This window comes from Crocodylus siamensis, chromosome 2, assembly GCF_052110815.1.
Source record: "Crocodylus siamensis isolate JL-2025a chromosome 2, ASM5211081v1, whole genome shotgun sequence".
NCBI lineage: Eukaryota > Metazoa > Chordata > Crocodylia > Crocodylidae > Crocodylus > Crocodylus siamensis.
The window spans coordinates 163,181,582-163,200,769 of NC_143396.1; the positions used below are offsets into that span (position 1 = coordinate 163,181,582).

Here is a 19,188-nt window from a genome sequence, read left to right on the forward strand (position 1 = left end):
CTGCAGCTTCTGAACGTTTTTTAGGGGCAGCCCTATGTAGATGACAGAGCAGTACTCTAGCCTTGAGGCTATGAAGGCATAGTTAATAATGGCCATCCAAACTGAACACACAAACCATCCCAGGTTCGCTAAATATTTCCTTCCTTTCACTTTGATCCTGAAAATTCCTTCTGAAGCTGTTATTAAGCCCTCAAAACCACTGCCATGTTGACAATCCCTGCGGCAATATCATACTTCTGCCGCCACAAACTGAGCACGGAAATGAGGCATACTTGATTCCTTAGAGTTCGCATGCTCCTCTCTTCAGTCACAACTCTGCCAAGCTGCTTCAGGTCAGTTAATTTGATCACTAATTAATGCTGAAAGTAGTTAGCATGCATGAAGATAAATACTGGATGTCAAATCTACAACAATGGTGTCACATTCTTCACTCTTCTTCACATCTACTTAATGTAGGTCCATGCAGTTCTAAAACCAGAAGGGGGCATTAGATCAAAAAGCCTGGTATGTGTAGAATAAGGTATCATATTTTCTCAGTATTCCTACATAATAATGCAGTCTCCTAATCCGACTAAAGTCTATCTTCCACAAAGGCATTCAGTCTGCATGTGTAGGTTTTGAGAATCTACAAATTCCCTTAGCAGCTATAACCTTTGTGCAACATTTATGGAACAGTTCCAAGGGAGAGTTGCCAGGAAAACAGTTCAAGTTGTGTTTGGAACAAGGGAAGGCACAACATGTGCTTCCAACGATGTATCTTCTGATTTCTGGAGATTTAAATTTAGGCATTTTTTACACTCTAGAAGAGAAGTGTTGTTCAGACATTGTCACGGTTGCTGAAAGTTTTAAACATTTTAATGGCTTGTATGCTTGTTCTGTGAAGACTTTTTGGCTAGAAGGCTCTAAGGAATGCTAATTAGTATAGGTCTGGTGGTGTCAGACTCACTTGGGGCCCCAGGCCAGATCCACACTGCAGGGCTCTTTGTGGACTGGATCCAACCTGGGGCATGAGGGCTGCCTTAGCAAAGGCACAGGGGCCGGGGGGCAGGAACAGAGGCAGTACAGGGTCCAATGGTGGCGGGGACAGGGGCCATACATGGTCCAGTGGTGGCAGAAGCATAGGACCTGGGGAGGGGATGGGGGGCAGAAGCCCAGCTTTCAGTGCCCTCAGGTAGCCGGTGGGCTGGATAGAGGAGCTCCACAGGCCGAATCTGGTTCACAGGTTGTATATTTGACACCTCTGGTATAGGTTTCCCAGCTGTTTCTCTAATGACTGATCTTGCATACTCATGGAAACAAATTTTCTCTTATTCTTGGAAGGTGGTAGGACTGCATATGCAGGGACTAGGATGTGATGAAATGCTGCAAGGCTTTGCAGTAGCGATCAAAATGGGAGCAACAAAGGCTGACTTTGATAACACCATTGCCATTCATCCTACTTCAGCAGAAGAGCTAGTCACACTCCGTTAAATTTTTTTTTTAATTCCTGGTGTTTGAAATCGGATTTGTAATATGGTAACCAAAGCAACAAAATAGCTTGGAAGAATCAACTGTCTTTGTCTTGGTGCTTTTTTTTTTATCTTTCTTTCCTATAATTTTCCATACCTTGTTTAAATTCAGTTAATTTTTTATGTATGAATTTACTTTTCTGGTGGAAGAAAATTCTCAATCAATGTTAGAAACAACTTATAGCAGTACCTGCGGAGTAAAGCATCTGTTCGTTTAGTCTGGACCACATGATTTCTTGCCACTGTGTTAATTTAAAGTGAAAAATAATAAAATGGCCATTTTAAAGTTTCTGGCTCTTTCTTGCTTATCTGAATCTTGATTAACTTAGCCATGCACTTTCCACAGTCCCAAAGTTCAGAAGAGATGTCTCCATTTTTATTAATATAGCCATTGGTTCTCCAAGTTTTGTCCGCATACACATTTTCAATTTTGGATGCATCTCCCACCCTCTGCTTTGACTGGAGACTTTTTGCCTTCTCACTACCTTTAGAGCATGCCTCAGGTTCACCCTTCCTTATACTTCTGTACCAAAAGGATAAAAGGCGGTACATGCTTCCTGGTTTTTAGTTCTTTTGAACTGCCTGGCTAGAGATGGAGCTTCTAACACATTCTTGGTGGTTTTAGCTTTAGGAAGCACTTCAGATCTGTACTACCAATGCCTTTGTCACTCCAGAAAGTGTGTAAAAGACTTCTAATTGGTATATTCATTAATTATTTGCATGCCAGCATCGAGAGCTTCCTTAGCATATTTGCAAACAACACAAAACTGGGAACGTTTGTAAACAGAATGGACATTAGGGTAGAATTCAGAAAGTTCATTATATATTGAAAAGAGACAACAGGGTAAAGGCATTGTCAACAATGGAAAGGTGCTATACAGGCAAAAATGAACAAATGCAGAATGGGTGATAACTGAAGGGCAGTCCTGCTGGAAAAGAGCTTGAGGTCTTAATTGATCACAGGTTCAATATGAGTTGGCCATGTGATGCATTTGCCTTTTTTTTGTAACTGTATTTGTGGTTGCATCATCTGGAGTACTAGATGTAAGACACGGAAGGTGATAATACTTCTTGGTACTAGTTAAGTCTAATCTAGAATAGGGGTATTTAACCTCTAACCCACAAGTCAAATGCAGCACACAGAGCCTTGGGGATCTTATACACATGCAGGGAGCAGACTTGATTAATCAAGTTTGCTGAAGCATGGTTATTGACGTGCTCCAGCCAACTCCAGTGTCACGTGCATCAGCATCCCTGCTCTGAAAAATGGTGGTGGCGCTGTTTAAGGCTCATTAGACAAGCTTTAGTTCAAAGTGCCCTGCTGCCATTTTTCAGTGTGGGGACACTGATACATGTGATACTCTGGGTGCTTTTAATTGGCACGGCTCTTACAGTTGTCCTGTTTAAAGTGCCTCCCTCCCCTCCCACCTCCTGGAGCATGTCTATAAGCGCCCTTGGAGTCCAGCCAACAGGGCTTTCCATGGGTCAGGCAATTTGGCAGTGGGGGAGCAGTGGTAGAACTGCCACCCCTCACTGCTGGCAAACTCCTAAGTCCTGCAAGGCAGGTACGAACCAAGGCACAACCCTCCCCCTATGTGGCCACAATGGGGGTGAGCCATGCCCCCTTCCCTTGCCCAGTCAGCAAACTGGGTAACAATACTGCCCCCTCTGTGCTGTCACTGCTGCCCTGCAGGCTGTTTCCTCTCCCCTTCCTGCCCCCCACTGCTTATTTTCTGTTTCTGGCAGGGCCCTAGCTCTGCTTCAGCCTGGGGCAGAGCAGGTGGTTGCTCTATAGTTTCTAGGGTCGGAAGGGACCTGAGCAGATCATCTAGTCCGACCCCCTGCCATGGCAGGAAAGAATACTGGGGTCAAATGACCTCAGCAAGATGTTCATCTCACCTCCTCTTAAACACCCCCAGGGTAGGAGCCTGCACCACTTCTCCTGGAAGTTGGTTCCAGATCCTAGCCGCCCTGACCGTGAAGTAGCGCCTCCTGATATCTAACCTAAACCTACCCTCTGCCAGCTTGTGACCGTTATTCCTGGTCACTCCTGGCAGTGCTCGGGGGAACAGGGACTCCCCTAATGCCTGCTGATCCCCCCTGACTAATTTATAACAGGCCACAAGATCGCCCATCAGCCTTCTCTTGTGGAGGCTGAACAGGTTCAGGTCCCATAGCCTCTCCTCATAGGGCTTGCCCTGTTGTCCTTTGATCATACGAGTGGCCCTCCTCTGGACCCTCTCCATGCTGTCGACATCCCTCTTGAAGTGTGGTGCCCAGAACTGCATGCAGTACTCCAGCTGTGGCCTGACCAGTGCTGCATAGAGGGGGAGGATCACCTCTTTGGACCTCCTCGAGATGCATCTGTGGATGCATGACAAGGTGCGGTTAGCCTTCCTAACTGCCTCTCCACACTGCTGGCCATGTTCATTTTGGAGTCAATGATGACCCCCAGATCCTTTTCCGCCTCCGTGCTGACAAGAGGGGAGTTCCCCAACCTGTAGGTATGGTGCCGGTTGTTCCTCCCGAGGTGCATCACCTTGCACTTGTCTGTGTTGAAACCCATCCTATTCTCGTCCGCCCACCCTTGTAACCTGTCCACGTCTGATTGTAGCCTGTTGTATCCTTCCAGTGTGCCCACGTCCCCCCACATCTTAGTGTCATCAGCAAATTTAAACAGGGTGCTTTTTACCCCCTCGTCCAAATCACTGATGAAGATGTTAAACAGTGCGGGCCCGAGGACCGAGCCCTGCGGAACCCCACTGCCCATGTCCTTCCAGGTTGAGAAGGACCCATCCACTACCACCCTCTGGGTGCGGCCCTCCAGCCAGTTGGCGACCCAGTTGAATGTGTGGGTGTCTACACCACAGCCCCCCAGTTTCTTAATGAGAATGGGGTGAGAGACAGTGTCAAAAGCCTTCCGGAAGTGCAGGAAGACTATATCCACTGCTACCCCTGCATCTAATGATTTGGTGATCTGATTGTAAAAGGCCACCAGGTTGGTCTGACAGGACCTGCCACTGATGAACCCACGTTGGTTGCCCCTAAGCATGCAGTCCCCTGCTGGCCCCTCCTGGATGTGTGCCAGCATAATTTTCTCAAACAGCATGCCTAGGATTGAGGTAAGACTAACCAGCCTATAGTTTCCTGGGTCCTCCTTCCTGCCTTTTTTGAAGATGGGGACCACATTGGCCCTCTTTCAGTCCTCCAGTACCTCACCAGAGCACCACGAGCGCTCGTAAAGCCGTGCCAGGGGACTTGCAATGACCTTGGCCAGTTCCTTTAGAACTCTAGGGTGGAGATCATCCGGACCGGCTGACTTGAATACATCCAACCCCTCCAGAAGCTCCCTAACTAAATCCTCGCTAACCCGTGTCCCAGGTGTGCCTCTAGCCCTAGCCCTGCCTGACAGCAGCAGTAGCAGTGCCAAAGGTGTGGCCAGAGCAGCTGCTGCTGCTGCATCAGATGCTGCTAGGCTGGGCCAGGCTAAAGCAACCATGTGCTTCATGCCCCAGGCTGGAATGGGGCTGGAGACCTGTTGGGGCTGGGACAGGGGCTGGAGCTGAAGCGTAAGTGGCAGCGGGGATGGGGTAGAGGGGTTCAGGCACAGGGGAGGGCAGGTGTCAGGGGGTGCAGGTATGTGGGGCAAGTAGGTTGGCAGGCACCCTGGGGGTGCTGGGGTATGCAGGCATGAGGAGAGGCAGGCAGCAGGGGGTAGAAGTGGGGAGGACAGGTATCGGGGCAAGGGTCAGGGGTCAGGCTGCTTGATCCACTGTCTTCCCAACTGCTTGCCCCCTTGCCACTGCTTTTTCCGTTGCAATGGGGTGGAGGAGGAAGTGCTATTTTTCAATGCCACCAAAGCCGTCTATGGCCCAAGCCTTCGGGGATGATCCCACTTGAGACCTAAGGATGGAAGAGACCAGATCAAGAAAAGGGGAGCTATATCAGTGCTCATTGGAAGGAGCATTTTGATGACCTTCTCAGTAGAGGCTGTTGTTGACTAGAGTCTTCTCAACTCCATCCCTCAACACCCAGACGTGATCGTGGAATCCCTCCAGCCCCTGATGAGGTGAGGAAAACCATCGAGCAGATGAAGAATGACAAGGCATCTGAAACTGATGGAATCCCCACCAAAATCTTCAAGCAGGAGGGAGAGGAGTCACCATCACAGCTCCATGCCCTCCTCTTAAGGATTGGAATGATAAGGAAATGCCAGATGACCTCAAGGATGCCTTGATTGTGACAGTTTTCAAGAAGGGATACAAGTTGGACTGTGGAAATTACAGAGGGATCACCTTGCTGTCTCACCATTGTGAGAACACTCCTAAACCGTCTACTTCCACTTGCTAAAGAGCTCCTTCTGGAATCTCAGTGTGTGTTTTGAGGCACAACTGGCATGATCTTCACAGCTCACCAGCTGCAGGAGAAATGCCGGTAACAACATAAGCCTTTCTACATGGACTTCTTTGAACTTATGAAAGCTTTGACTCTGTCAGCTGAGAAGTACTGTGTTTGGGCCGATTTTTTTTGAACAAGCCATATTGCCCAATACCAATCTGGCTGCTGATATGCAGCCTGGCAGCTTGGAAAGCAGCATCTGGCTGGTAAATCTGTTGTGGGGGAAGGGAAGGAATGTGGGGTGGGGGCAGATCGAGGCCCATTCGGTGAGGGAGGGAGTGGAGCTGGGGTAGGCGCTGCCCAGCCGGGGCGGAGCAAGAGACAGAGCTGTGAGCTGCTCATCTGATGGGTGGGGGGGTCAGCTCCTGCCACTACACACCCCCTGGGAGGGTATGGGGGGGCATATGCCCCCTGGATTTGTGGCAGGGTGAAGGTGGGCTGCCACTGCAGGTTAGGGCTAGGGCTGTGCTGAGCTCTTCTTGGCAGGGAGGCTGGGCCAGGCTGTGCTCAGGGCAGGTGGTGGTGGTGCTGGGAAGGAGGCCATGGTGAGGGGGGAGCTACACCTATCTCAAAATTTGCTGTAGCCCCCCCTCCCAGAGCCACTGTTGCCTGCCCCAAACCCAGCCCAGCCCAGCCCCCTGCCAGGAAGAGCTCGGCACAGGCCCTGGCCCCAGCCCACAGAGGCAGCCTGCCCTTACCCTGTGTGCAGATCTGGGGGGTACATGTCCCCCCATGCCCTCCTCGGGTGTGCATAGCAGTGGGAGTCTGCCCCCCAAACCCCCTAGACAAGCCACTCTCAGCTCCATCCTGTGCCCTGCCCTGCTGTAACTGGGCAGCACCTGTCTCAGCCGCAGCCCACTCCCTCCTTCACTGCAGGGGCTTCAATCTGTCCCCCCACCCCTTCCCCCATAACAGACTTACCAGCCAGACCTGGCTGCTTTCCATGCCCTGGGCTGCGCTCCTGGCTGCCTGCACGCTACACTGCAGCTGTGCACATGCACAGAGCATTTATCAGCTACATTATCAGCCGCATCAGCCAAAAGAAGACAATTGCTGATACTGTCAGTTTTCCTTATATTGATGCCAATCCGATATGGGACCAATGTATTGGTGCACCGCTAATAATAACTATAGTAACCTATGGGGACAACACTCACCCAGGGCAATGAAATATTAAGCAAGCGGGAACCAGAGAGCAGTCTCCAGGCCCAGCTGCCAGTCCTAGACTGCTATCTGCCCCTGGGGTGAAAAGGGCATATAGATGCCCTATTTAGGGAACTATTTACAAGAATTGTTTACAGTAAATCCTGCCCCCTCTGAGCCCCACAAAGTGCTCCCCACTGGAATTGCAGGCTAGGACTTAACTGATTTATCTTTCTTTGTTACAACTTGCTGCTAACAAACAGGAAGGAAGTAGTTGAGAACGTGACGGTAGAAGGTAGGGGCAGATCTACAGGGATGCAGTCACACCGCTCTTTTATTTCTGCCCTACTTTTGAAGTTTAAAATAGCAGTGCTTAACCTCTGGCCCATGTCATGTGGTACTATTTCTTTCAATCCACGGGGTTCTCCACAGGTCTAGAAATTTTATGGCAGGGGATCAGTAGCCATATTAATAGCCACTTCCCTGCTGCAAGATTTCTAGATTTATGGGGAGTGCTGTGGGCAAGGTGACATGGCCCTGTGCATCAGATGACACCAGTCTGAGGCGGGCTGGTGTGCTGGGTCATTCAAGAGCTGAAACTGATGCACAGATTTGGGCCAGTGCACAAGATTGTACCTGTGCACCAACCTTGCATCAAGAATGCCATCCTGTGGCCTAGCCCTGAAGCCACTCATCCAGCCCATGGGGCTAGAAGGTTGACTACCACTGGTTTTAAACAAGCTGCCTGACAGCAACAGCTGCATTTCTATTCAGGTGGAGTTGAGGGAAGCAACTGACTTAAAGGTTTGTTATCAGAGATCCTGGGTTTCTCTGTTAAAACATCCAAAACTCTCTAATTAAAAAAAAACCCCAATCCATGTTTTTCTGCATTTAAAATTAAATGCCACTAATAAATATATATCAGTTGAACACAATGTTTTACTGACATATTTACCAGTTTAAAGCAGTGTGGAAGCCTACCAGTGCTTCAAAATATATAAAATGAAGTGCATGTCCATATGTATATTCACTTGTAACTCAAGAATGGTCGGTCCTATCTACTCTAAACCTTCCAAAATCAGTGAATACCACCCCCCAAAAAAATGATAGGTGTGGTATTTTTCACTTGACCCTTTTTAGAGCTTCCATGGACTGGGATTACTTTGCTTCTCAGATAACAAACTGGTACCACTCCATTTTGGTGCAGTGAATTCTTTAAGAGAGAGAGAAATTTGGATGTTTGTCTTGCTGTGATCCTATGACCCCTGCTGACTTCCTGCCCCTGGGGCAGGGGGCTGGACTCAAAGATCTTCCGAGGTCCCTCCTAGCCCCAATATCTATGAAATCTATGAAAATCTATGAAATTCAGTTCAATTGTCATCATTGTATTGATGCTTGCCTTTTTTTCAGCTCAGTTGCCATTATTATATTGATGCTTACCTTTTTTATTCACTACACATTAAATATTAAATGTTAAATATGTTGTAGTAAGTTCTAGGAAAATATACAAACACAGCAATTACAAAAATAATAAGAATTTTATTTGGGCAAAGAACAGGTACTTCTGCTCGTCATTATAATAACATTAATTCTAAATACCTATATGGCATTTGATTCTGTTGTTTATTTTATCACGGAAAATCAAAACTCCCCCTGCCCCCTTTGCTCACCAGAATGCCAGTCCGGCTTTGTGGCAGTGAGCTGCCCTGATATGCCAGTGTCCCTTGCTCGCAAGCCACAGCTCCCCCATCCCTGCCAGTGCTCCAAACTCCCAACCCACAGCCCATGCCTTTCCCCACTCACTCCCTCCTATGCAGAGAAAGTCTACTTTTATATGCATGTGGAAAAAATCCAAAATGACGGTGTCATTGTGGTCTTTGGCAAATGTGGAACACTTCAGTGCTGCAGTCATACACAGTGCATTGTTTCTTTACAGCTGTTGATGACCCTACTCTTTCAACATCTTCCCTTCATCTCTTTTCGTTCGGTTTATGCTTAGCACCAGGGGCAGTGTGTAGGGGGTGCATGCGGGTGCACGCGGGTGCACATGCACTTGTTGAGCATGGTGGTGCACCCCCTACAAAAAGGCGCTGCTGACACTGTTGGCGGTGCCTGTGGGTGGTTGCTGCTTGCCACTCTGCCGCCGACACTGCCAGCAGCACCTGCGGGTCATCGACAACCCCTGGTCAGCACTTGCCACCCTCCCCTGCTGCCAACAGCACCAGCGGTGTCTGCAGAAGCTCTGCCCTTACTGCTGCTGTGCTCCCACTGCCACTGTGCCACCCTAGCCGCTGGGGGCACACGCCATTCATGCTTAGCACTTTCCATGTGTTCTACAATCATCTGCTTTCAAATGTGATCTACACTAGCTTTGCTGCACGCAGTACAGAACAGCACAGTACCATCAGTATGAAATTTATCCTTGCCAAACGGAACAATTCATAGCTTCATAGTTGGTCGGGTCGGAAGGGACATGAGCAGATCATCAAGTCCGACCCCCTGCCATGGCAGGAAAGAGTACTGGGGTCAAACAACCCCGGCAAAGTGTCTGTCTAGTCTCCTTTTGAAGACTCCCAGGGCAGGAGTGAGCACCAGTTCGCTTGGAAGTTGGTTCCAGCTCCTAGCTGCCCTGACAGTGAAGTAGTGTCTCCTTATGTCTAGCATGAATCTACTCTCAGTCAACTTATGGCCATTGTTCCTTGTTACTCCCAGTAGTGCTCGGGGGAACAGGGATTCTCCCATAGCCTGCTGATCCCCCTTGGCAAGTTTATAGGCAGCACCAGATCCCCTATCAGCCTTCTCTTTTGGAGGCTGAACAGGTTCAGGTCCTTTAGCCTCTCCTCGTAGGGCCTGCCCTGCTGTCCCCTGACCATGAGAGTGGCCTCCTCTGGACCCTCTCCATGCTGTGCACATCCCTCTTGAAGTGTGGCACCCAGAACTGGACGCAGTACTCCAGCTGCGGCCTGACCAGTGCTGCATAGAGGGGGAGGATCACCTCCTTGGACCTGCTTATGATGCAACTGTGGATACATGACAAAGTGTGGTTAGCCTTCCTGACCACGTCCCCACGTTGGCGGCCCATGTTCATCTTGGCATCAATAATGACTCCAAGATCCTTTTCTGCCTCTGTACTGACAAGAAGGGAGTTCCCCAGCCTGTAGGTATGCTGCTGGTTCTTCCTCCCCAGGTGCAACACCTTGCACTAATCCGTATTGAATCCTATCCTATTCTCATCCACCCACCTCTATAACCTGTCCAGATCTAGTTGTAGCCTGTCCCTCTCTTCTAGTATATTCACTTCTCCCCACATCTTAATGTCATCCGTAAATTTGAACAAGGTGCTTTTCACCCCCTTGTCCAAGTCGCCGATGAAGATGTTGAACAGCGCGGGCCCGAGGACAGCCCTGGGGAACCCCACTGCCCACATCCCTCCAGGTCAAAAATGACCTATCCACCACCGCTCTCTGGGTGCAGCCCTTGAGCCAATGCAGTCAGTAGGGGTGGCTTTTTCATTCTTCGGCATCTTTTCTAGACTTAAATGCAATGTATGGAGGCTGAAGTAAAATTTGAGCTGCATCGGCTGACACTGCCTGCAGGAGTTGCCTCAGTGCAGCCTCTCAGCAGCTGCTCAAAGATCACAGACAGAGGTTATGTCCCTGCTGCAGAGAAAGGCAACTTCCCCTTCTCACCCTGTGTCTGTCCCAATCTGATCAGGGGAAAATTCATTCCTGACCCTAATGCAGCATCGGTCTGATCCTGACCTGCAGAGGCAAGACTAGCCAGGACCCTCCGGAGCTGAATCTCACATTCCCAACCAGCAGCTCATCAAAGGTGTTCAGGAATACTTTGGTGCCTCAAAAATGGTATTTAGGGGTTTATTTTTGGGAATTGGCTTGTAGGTAAAGTAGATATGCATTGGAACAATGGTCCAGGGCAATGGCAAGGGTTAATTGATTTCTAAAAGCCTGTTTCTGAAAGTTTCCTCAAGGCCCACTTTGCCTGACAAGCAAGCAGACACACAGGCTGGGAAATTAAAGACGTGTTCCATTGCAATTGCACTAGAAGTACTTCTGGTCCACTTCTGGTTCTGCTGGGAAGTGCGTAAGGTAATCACCATGCTCCAGCAGACTTGATTATTTACAGCATGTCAAAGCAGCTTCCCTGCACAAGTATAGGAGTCCCATGGGATTCCCTGATTGCAGAAGGCCCACCACCCCAGGAAGACATTACCTTTGTCGCCACACCTTTCCCTTGTCCCAGGTTTCTTCATTCCAAAATGCTCTGGTTTGCCTGATCATCCACTGCTCCCAGTGGATCTTGGAGGGCAGCTACAGTGCATTTTAACAGGATTACGTTTTTCAGGATTCCCAATTCATTCAGGATACCAGAGCTCTGTAAAGGGCATTCTTTACCCAGTCCTTCCCCTCCCCTGGATTTTGCCACTCTAGGTGCTCTCTGTTTTTGGACACTTTATCTTTCCCAACTCTATTCCACAGCTCAGCCACCCCATTTAGCTTGCTGCCCCCTCAAGATTCAAAAACCGTTCCATTCCAGTGCAGTCTGGCATGCAGGAGCTTTATTGGAAGCTCAAACCGGAGAGAAATGAAGCTTCCTCAGGGGTGTTGCTAGTAAAGAAGGATATACATAGTGATCTAACAGGCAGATTTGGGTTAGGAGTTTGGGGATGATTCTGAGAGGTGAGACCAGATTTTGGGGAATAGTCAATGAAGTTCCCAGAGACCCTATCCCATGGTGAATGATCAAGGAATAGCTGGATCCTTGGGTGGGGAGCATTAGGGATATATGTGAGGTGGAATCCATAGGATTAGGGTTCTGGGGACACACTGGACGTCTAGAGGGAGGGTAGGTGCTCTGTGAAAGTAGATCTAGAGATTGGGGGTTCTGTGAGTGAGGGCTTTGGAGGGCCCCCTAGCATCTGGGGGTGAATACTCTGGAGTTCAGGGCTCTCAACATGTGGACCCTGTGGAAAGCTCCATGCTAGCAGTTCTAGAATTAGGGTTGCTTGGGGTGGGGCTCTGGAGACGGACCAGAGCTCTGTAGGACAGATCTGGGTATAGGTTTCTGAGGTTGGGAGCTTCAGTGGTTGCAGCAGAAGAAGTGTACATCATTGAGGGCTGTGTCATCTTTTCCTATTCCCCGGGGGGCCTCCTGCCGTGTTTGGATGCCACATATACCTTTAATGCATGACTGACTCCAGACACCCCACTCCCCCCAGTTTGGCCCTGGTGGCTCTAGGGTCTCCCCACCAGAGCAGGCAAAACGGGCCCTGGTGGCAGCCAAGTTATCATGAAGAAAGCCATGTTGTGGGGGCTGGACCCTCAGTGAAAACTTCACCAGGTAGCCATGATGGGGACACCACATGGGCTGAGACCAGCTACCCCACCTGCAGGAAGAAAAAAAAGAGTGAGTGAGTCATGGAGATCAATGCGCAGGGCCTGTCAAGTGAAGGGGTGGGGGGTGGGCAACGGAGGTCTAGATGCTAGCCAGAAGGGGTAGATGTGCCCTTAAGGGATTCTGTGGTGCCCAGGGAGGATAGAGAAATAAAGTGCAGAATCGTGAAGAAGCAGGGGGCTGGGTCTATCGCCCAGAGAGAATGGGATGGAGGGAGCAGAGTGGGTCACTCACTTGCCACTCTGGGACTCCACTGTGTACATGCTGTCCCGGGCTTTTCCCTGGAAGCAGTGCAGCCGGATCCCATTCAGTGCTGTGTCATCCCTGTGGGCCCCCTGGGGTGGCTCTACCTGGGAAGGGGTAACAGCAAAGCAGAGGGAAGGAAATGAAACCGAATTCCATTTGCACTCCTGGGAAAAGAGACCTCAGCACCCAGGATGGGTACAGATTTCCTCTAGGAAGGGAGGAAAATGTCCCATTCATTCAAAATTCCATCAGAGCAGAAAGCTCTCCTCCGAAGAGGGGAGAACAGGGCTCGAGTGTCCAGGACAGCAGTGCAGGACACTTGCCCATAAGGAATGGAGCCCAGGCATTCAGACTTACCTTAAAGCTGACTCCATTGGCATAAAACCCATCTGGACACATCTCAGGCCAGGTCCAGTCACCCCAGGGTCCCCCATTGGGCACACCAATCAGGGAAATGTAGGGCCTAGCGCCTTCCAGCAGCAGCCCTGCCCCTGCATCCACAGAGAGCAGAACCAGGAGCACTATGCCTAAGTAGTCAGCCATTGCTAACCTTTCTAATGCTGGCCCTGCAGGGCTTTTATACCTTCAAGAAGCCCAAACCCCCTTATCATGAGCATGGAGATCCTGTTTCATAGAGACAGGCACATTGCCAGAGGGGATATGGGAGGTGGTGGCCTGCCAGCCTGGCTCTGGTTACCCTCTCAGAAAATCTATTGGCACCATTCAGCTAGTTGCTTGAGAAAGGATTAGCAGTGTAAAGAGAACGCGGAGAACCTGAGACTAATCTTCTCAACAGGAAGAAGAATGGGAACTGGAAAAACCAGGTGCAGGGAACTCTGTGCACCACTAATCCTTCTTGCCTCTGGCTGAGCAAATCTCTGTGCCACCACCTCACAGTTTATCTGGTCTCGGCCTCTGTTGGAACAGGTCTCCGTGGGCGTGTCTACATGAGATGCTTTACTGTGCAGTAGAGCAAATTACTGTGCAGTAAGCATCAAAGTCTATAATGTGCGGACGCTTACTGCTTAGTAATTTGCTGTGATCACGAGTTAACTGTAAATACAAGTAGCAAATTAACTCCAAAGTAGTTACTGCAGAGTAATGCAAGTGTAGACGCCCCACCACTAGGGAGCCACTTGCAGCCCAGCCTCAGGACTCTTTGCCTGCCCCAGCCCCAGGCCCTTAAAAGCCTGAGGGGTGCCAGAGCCCTGGGCCACCTGCAGTTAGCCTGTGGCCACTGCTTCTTCCAAGCAGAGGCCCTAGGCCAGCCACAGCAGCCTGGCCAGAGCATGCCACTGGTCTTCTGCCATGTGTTGTTGCACAGCTGCTAGGCCCGTACCATTGTGCTGCACAGTGCTGGGTGCTGCAGGCACCTGCCAGGCCCAGCAGCACCCTGTGCTACCTGCAGCCAGTCTCTGGTCACCAGGTCCCATTTCTGCTGGCCACAGGCCACCCGCAGAAGCCTGCCTGGACCCCACTGCTGGTGCCTTACACACCATCACCACGTGCCTACCTATCCTGTGCTGTGCACCTGCCTGGGTGCTGCATGCATTTGCACAGGCGCCCAACAAACCATCAAGGGAGCCATGCTGGCATCTTCCCTGACACCACATGCCACCTCCCAGGGATGCAACTGGCCCTAGGAGGAGACCGCACACTTCATCACACTGTGGGGGTGAGTACTCCAACATGCACATTTGTGAGGGCCTGTCAGGCTGCATGCAGCAGCGCAAGTATGATGGGTCGGTGTGCTGGTGCTGCGTAAAGGTCAAGGCCTTGTAGGCACAGTAGGTCACTGTCACCGACCACAACTGCTGGTTGGGGACTGCCTGCAAGTCCATGCCCTTTATGCAGCAGCTAGCTGACATCCTCACATTCTCAACAGGAAGGCCTGAGCTATGCCATCTACTCAAGCACGGGTGGCCTACCCAAGCTTCCATTGCAGCCTGGTGCCCATGATGATGCATCACTGTTTGAGAGCCCCTCAGGCCACCAGGAGCCCATCCTGCCACAGTCCCTGTCCCTGGCCTCATCGAACAGCTCTGGGAGCCAGGGCCAACATCTGCCCCACTAGCCCCAGGTGTGCAGCCCCACCCAGGAGGTCAAGTTGGCCATGGCACTGCTGGCCCTTAGCAGCTCCAGCTCCTCCATGGAGGTGGCCTCTGCCCAGGTAGCTGGATGCTGTGCTCCAGGACACCACTGGGAGCCACATACCCTTGCCACCAGTAAGGACTGCCTCCAATCTCTGGGCACTCCTGCCACATCCACCTGGTAAGTTCTGTACCAGGTGTGGGGGGGAGCAAGGGTAGGAGGGCCCTCCCCACCTCTGCCCTTGCCCCTGGCCTTGCCCCCACTCCATGACCAGCCCCACCCAGCCATGCTCCCCTGGTCCCAGGTCCCCCCCGCCCCCCAACAGCACGCAGGGAGGTGGAAGAGAGTACAACACTTTATTAAGCAGTCTGTCCCCCTGCAGCTAGGCAGGCACAGGCCTCTCACATGTGGAGGAATGCATTGATGCCAGCAGTGATGTCCTCAGCTGTGGGGGGCAGGGATTTGTAGCGCAGCCACAGGCAGCCCTCCAGGCAGTGACGGAGGTTGTGAGGCAGAGCAAACTTGCCCTCCACACTGTTGAAGCTCAGGGGGCAAATGCAGCACTGCACAGGGGTCTGTATGGGGAAGAGGGTGCTTTATTGGTGGTGGGTGAGGAGGGTTAAGGGGCTCTGTGGGGAAGGGGGGAGGGGGAGACAGGGTCTGGTGTGCATGTGGGGGGGCTTTGTTGGGGGGTGAAGAGGACAAAAATGCTTTTCTGAGAACTGTCCACAGTGAATGTGGTGCTGGGGGAGCACTGTGGGGATGGGATCGTAGAGTCCAGGCAGGCTACAGTGGGTAATGCAGGAGCAGGTGATCAGCCAGCACCTCTCAAAGCTGGTGCCCTGGTCCCCACTAGTGGGTGAGCGGCATGCTTGGGGCCTCAGCCAGGGGCTCACCGTTGTTGCTGCTGCTGCAGCTGGTGCTCCCAGTGCCAGGCGTCCTCTGCCCGCTGTCTCCTTCACCCAGGTTTCAACAAGCAACTCCCTTCAGGCCTTGCAGCTGTTATGTAGCATGCAAGCTGCAACAATGACCCAAGGGATGTTGGCCTTGGTGACCCTGAGCCAGGTGGTGAAGGTGTGCCACTGTCCCTTCAGGCAGCTGAAGGCACACTCCACCAGTGTGTGGGTCCGACCCAGGCACTGAGTGGAGTGTGTCTGGTGGGGGACCAGCTGGCTGCTGTAGGGCCGCATGAGCCAAGAGAGGAGCGACTAGGCAGGGTCCCCAGTGAGGAGGGGCAGGACTGCCACTGCACCCAGCTGGAGGTCTGGCATCCCAGGCATGAAGTGCCCACTCCAGGTCTGGCAGAATAGAGTTGTGGAAAACAGAGGCATCATGTGTGCTGCCCCTCAGCTGGTGCTTGTGGCGGGCCGTTCCTAGCTCGTGAGTTTTGGGGGAGAGAGCCAGTTACAGATGGTAAAGCTCCTGTCTAAGTCTGAGTCCTATGCATGCATGGCTGCTGCCCCCTCCTCCTGGGCAGTCTTAACTTATATAGCCCCCGTGACCTCATTCACCTGGTCCAGTGGAGGCCAGCTCCAGTTGGCTGTTGGCCAACCAATTTGAAATACATCACTAGTTGCCGGGCAGACTCTAGCCCCCCAGGTAGAAACCCCTCACCCAGGTAGCTGATACCAGTCACGTAGTCAGAGGGAGCAGGTTTCCCCCTCCTTCAGCAATGTAGCCAGCTCAGGTTACCTAAAGAGATAGGGTAAGAGTGTGTCTCCTCTCCTGGGCCCATCCTAATCACATTGTCACAGCACAGAGATTTGGGGGAGAAACAAAGGTGGCTTGTTGCCACAGTGCTCAGTTCAGTGAAGGCACTGCAGTGGTTGACAACAGCCTGGAGCATGACAGAGTGGAAGCCCTGCCAGCTGTGGTAGAGGAGGTCACTGTGTGGTGGGCAGGTGACAGAGTTGTGGGTCCCCTCCAGGGCCCCAATGTAATGGGGGAAGCCCAGGGCGCAGAACCCCACCACTCCCTCCAGAGGGTCATGCACCCAGAGCACGGTATGCCTCAACACATCCTGGAGGGTACCACACACCTCCAGGATGGCCTCCCCGATGGTGGCCTTTCCCACACCAAAGAGGTGGTCAACTTAGTAAGGCTGGTAGGCACAGCCAGCTTGAGCAAGGTGATGGTTAGCTGGGTCTCCATGCGGAAGGGCAGCCATATGGTGGGGGTCTGCTGCTTTAGGTGTGGGTGGAGGTGTGGGTGGCCTGGGTCATGCAAAAGGATTCCAGCCACTGCTAATCATGCCAGATGATCTGGACAACGTGCAGCTACCAGTCCTGGCTGGCCCAGGAGCATGTGGATGGAATCGGTAGGTGTCCAGGTGCACATCAGCGTCATTCCTGCTGGGGTCTGGGAAGCAACATCACGGCAGCAGGAGGTCTGGGACACTACAGTGAGCCAGGTCAAGCAGTTGCATTGGTTTACTCCTAAATTGGGTCAGCATGGTCCCCGTGCTGTGCTGGCCTGCACCTTCTGCCATCATTTACACTGGTGAAAAGCAGGATTAATTCTAATGCAGCAGCATTTCATGCTTATGTCTCTTCAATCCCCACAGTGCTGATGTCTAGTTCTACTTTTTAGCCCTGCCTCTTCCCAGTTGTTCCCCACCTTGCCTCCTATCAGTGCCCCCTGTGGTATATGGAACGTATCTGTAAGGGGCTTCAGTGGAACATGCCAGTCTTTCCCTGTGATGTCTGGTGGGTGTGGTTTGTTGGTGGTGGGTTGTGGTTAGGATGGCCTTTTGTCCAGTTTGGTAGAAGACAGTCCAGTTTTCTAGTCCTCTGTCCTTTATTGATATGAAACTGGACACTTTTATGTCCTCTATTTTTCACTGCTCAGCACCCCCTCTTCCCTCGCCGCCAATACTGCTGCGGCTGCCTGCAAGAGCTCCCTGCTTGCCACCACCACACCCCCGCCGCCAACACCACCTGCGGGAGCTCACTGTGCCACCCCAGCCTTGAGAGGCATGCAATATTCATGGTGGTGGGGACAGTTGTACTAAATGCAACTGTCCTCTATTCCTGAGGTACCTCGATGACCACCCTAGTTGTGGTTCTCCCTGCAAGCTGTAAGTGTGTGTGTTGCTGAATCCTGTTCCTAATAAAGATTAAGCTGTTTACCATCCCACCAGTGTCTGCTGAATGCTGACTTGAGGACAAAACCCCAAGGGCATGGAAGTCTGAGTAAGTACCCCATCCCAGGAACACAGTGGCCAAGGGCAAACACTATACTCCCTCCAGCTCTGGTCCCTACTGTTGCCTCTCAGCTCCCATCAGCATCCCAATTCCTGTCTTCCAGCCCAACCTAGTACGCAGGGAAATAAAGCAGCATCTGAGTTGCACGGGCTTCCAGATTTGCTGTTAGTGCAGCTATCATGCAACCACAGCCCCCAGATCAATTGGTCCCCGTCTTGGGCAAGATATGGCTTAGTATCATTTACAGTAGGGGTGTCCACCTGGCAACCTGTAGACCATACACTGCCCCTGAGGGGTTAAGTTGCAGCCCCGGGGCTCTGCCTGGTTGCCACTCCCCTTTGCTCCCCTGGTTTTCAAAACCTGCCCCCACCCTATGAGGGGCAGGGCAGTGCAGCATAGGACAGCTGGGGAAGCTGAAGGTAAGCCTGGGCCAAGTAGGTGCCTGGTGCAGGGAGAAGGCCTGCAAAGGTACATGGCACAGGGGTGATGCAGGGGGCACAGTTGCTTGATGCAGCATGATAGGGGAGCTCCTATACACTGCAGCAAAGGGGGTAGGTGTTCACATGGCTTGTAACTCTCCCTGGTACAGTTTATGGGCATGTAGCCCCACCCTGCCTGCACCAAGACATGTTACTGCCACAATATAGACCAGCCTAGTGTGGCCTCCTATAATATTAGACTATGAAATATCACCCTGTATCCTCTGCTGGAAGTCTGATATCTGGTGTTTGATTATACCATCTTTGAGGAATAAATAAATAAATAAAAGACACCCAGTTTTGGTTTGGCGACATCAAGGTATGGAGAATACATTGTTCCTTTAGAGAGTATTCCCTCCCCCTCCTCCTGTCCCCACTTGTTAATTATCCTCATTGTTAAAATGTATGAGGAATATCTAGCTGGAATTAGTCTGGCTTCAGCATCCAGCTTTAAGTTCTTCCTACAACTCTCCTTACTAGATTCAAAATTCATTTGATATCCAGTATTCCCTTCCATGATAGTAACTCTTAGCTTTGAATTCGCTTTTTGAAAAATGAAACAGAGTTCTTAATGTCTCTCGCTGTAAGCTCACCAGTAGTTCTTGTGACACTTTTCTGCATGTTCTCCCATTTAATTGCCTTAAAGATTCTTATATTTTTTCTGTTAATGTGCTGAATTATTAATACTATATTAATAAATTCTAAGTG

The 19,188-nt window shown here is 51.2% G+C and overlaps 2 protein-coding genes across 5 annotated transcripts in view; one reads left to right on the forward strand and one right to left on the reverse strand.

Moving 5' to 3' along the window:
• Positions 1-1,797, forward strand: part of GSR (glutathione-disulfide reductase) — a 47,728-nt gene extending 45,931 nt beyond the window's left edge. The window contains exons 13-14 of one of the 4 annotated variants that reach the window (XM_090032001.1): positions 177-332; positions 1,321-1,454. In XM_090032001.1, the coding sequence (XP_089888127.1) occupies positions 177-284 (108 nt within the window). In that variant the 3' untranslated portion in view covers positions 285-332; positions 1,321-1,454. Of the gene's footprint in view, positions 1-176; positions 333-1,320 lie in introns of those variants that run through there. The other 3 variants (XR_016440172.1, XR_016440171.1, XM_090032000.1) reach the window with 3 other exon arrangements.
• A 10,349-nt stretch (positions 1,798-12,146) lies between these two features.
• Positions 12,147-13,250, reverse strand: LOC149871013 (vitelline membrane outer layer protein 1 homolog). The gene is made up of 3 exons (XM_090034540.1): positions 13,065-13,250; positions 12,696-12,811; positions 12,147-12,453 (listed from the first exon to the last, which is right to left on the reverse strand). Exons 1-3 carry the CDS (start codon positions 13,248-13,250, stop codon positions 12,147-12,149), a joined length of 609 nt encoding a protein of 202 aa, XP_089890666.1.
• Between the last annotated feature and the right edge of the window lie 5,938 nt (positions 13,251-19,188).

What these genes read in the sequence shown, in the direction of transcription:
- LOC149871013 (XM_090034540.1), bottom strand. Translation starts at nt 13,250, where the DNA reads ATGGCTGACTACTTAGGCATAGTGCTCCTGGTTCTGCTCTCTGTGGAT. An exon ending in CCAATGGAGTCAGCTTTAAG is followed by an intron (nt 12,812 to 13,064) that starts GTAAGTCTGAAT and finishes ACCCCTTCCCAG; the next exon opens with GTAGAGCCACCCCAGGGGGC. An exon ending in GTGGAGTCCCAGAGTGGCAA is followed by an intron (nt 12,454 to 12,695) that starts GTGAGTGACCCA and finishes TTCTTCCTGCAG; the next exon opens with GTGGGGTAGCTGGTCTCAGC.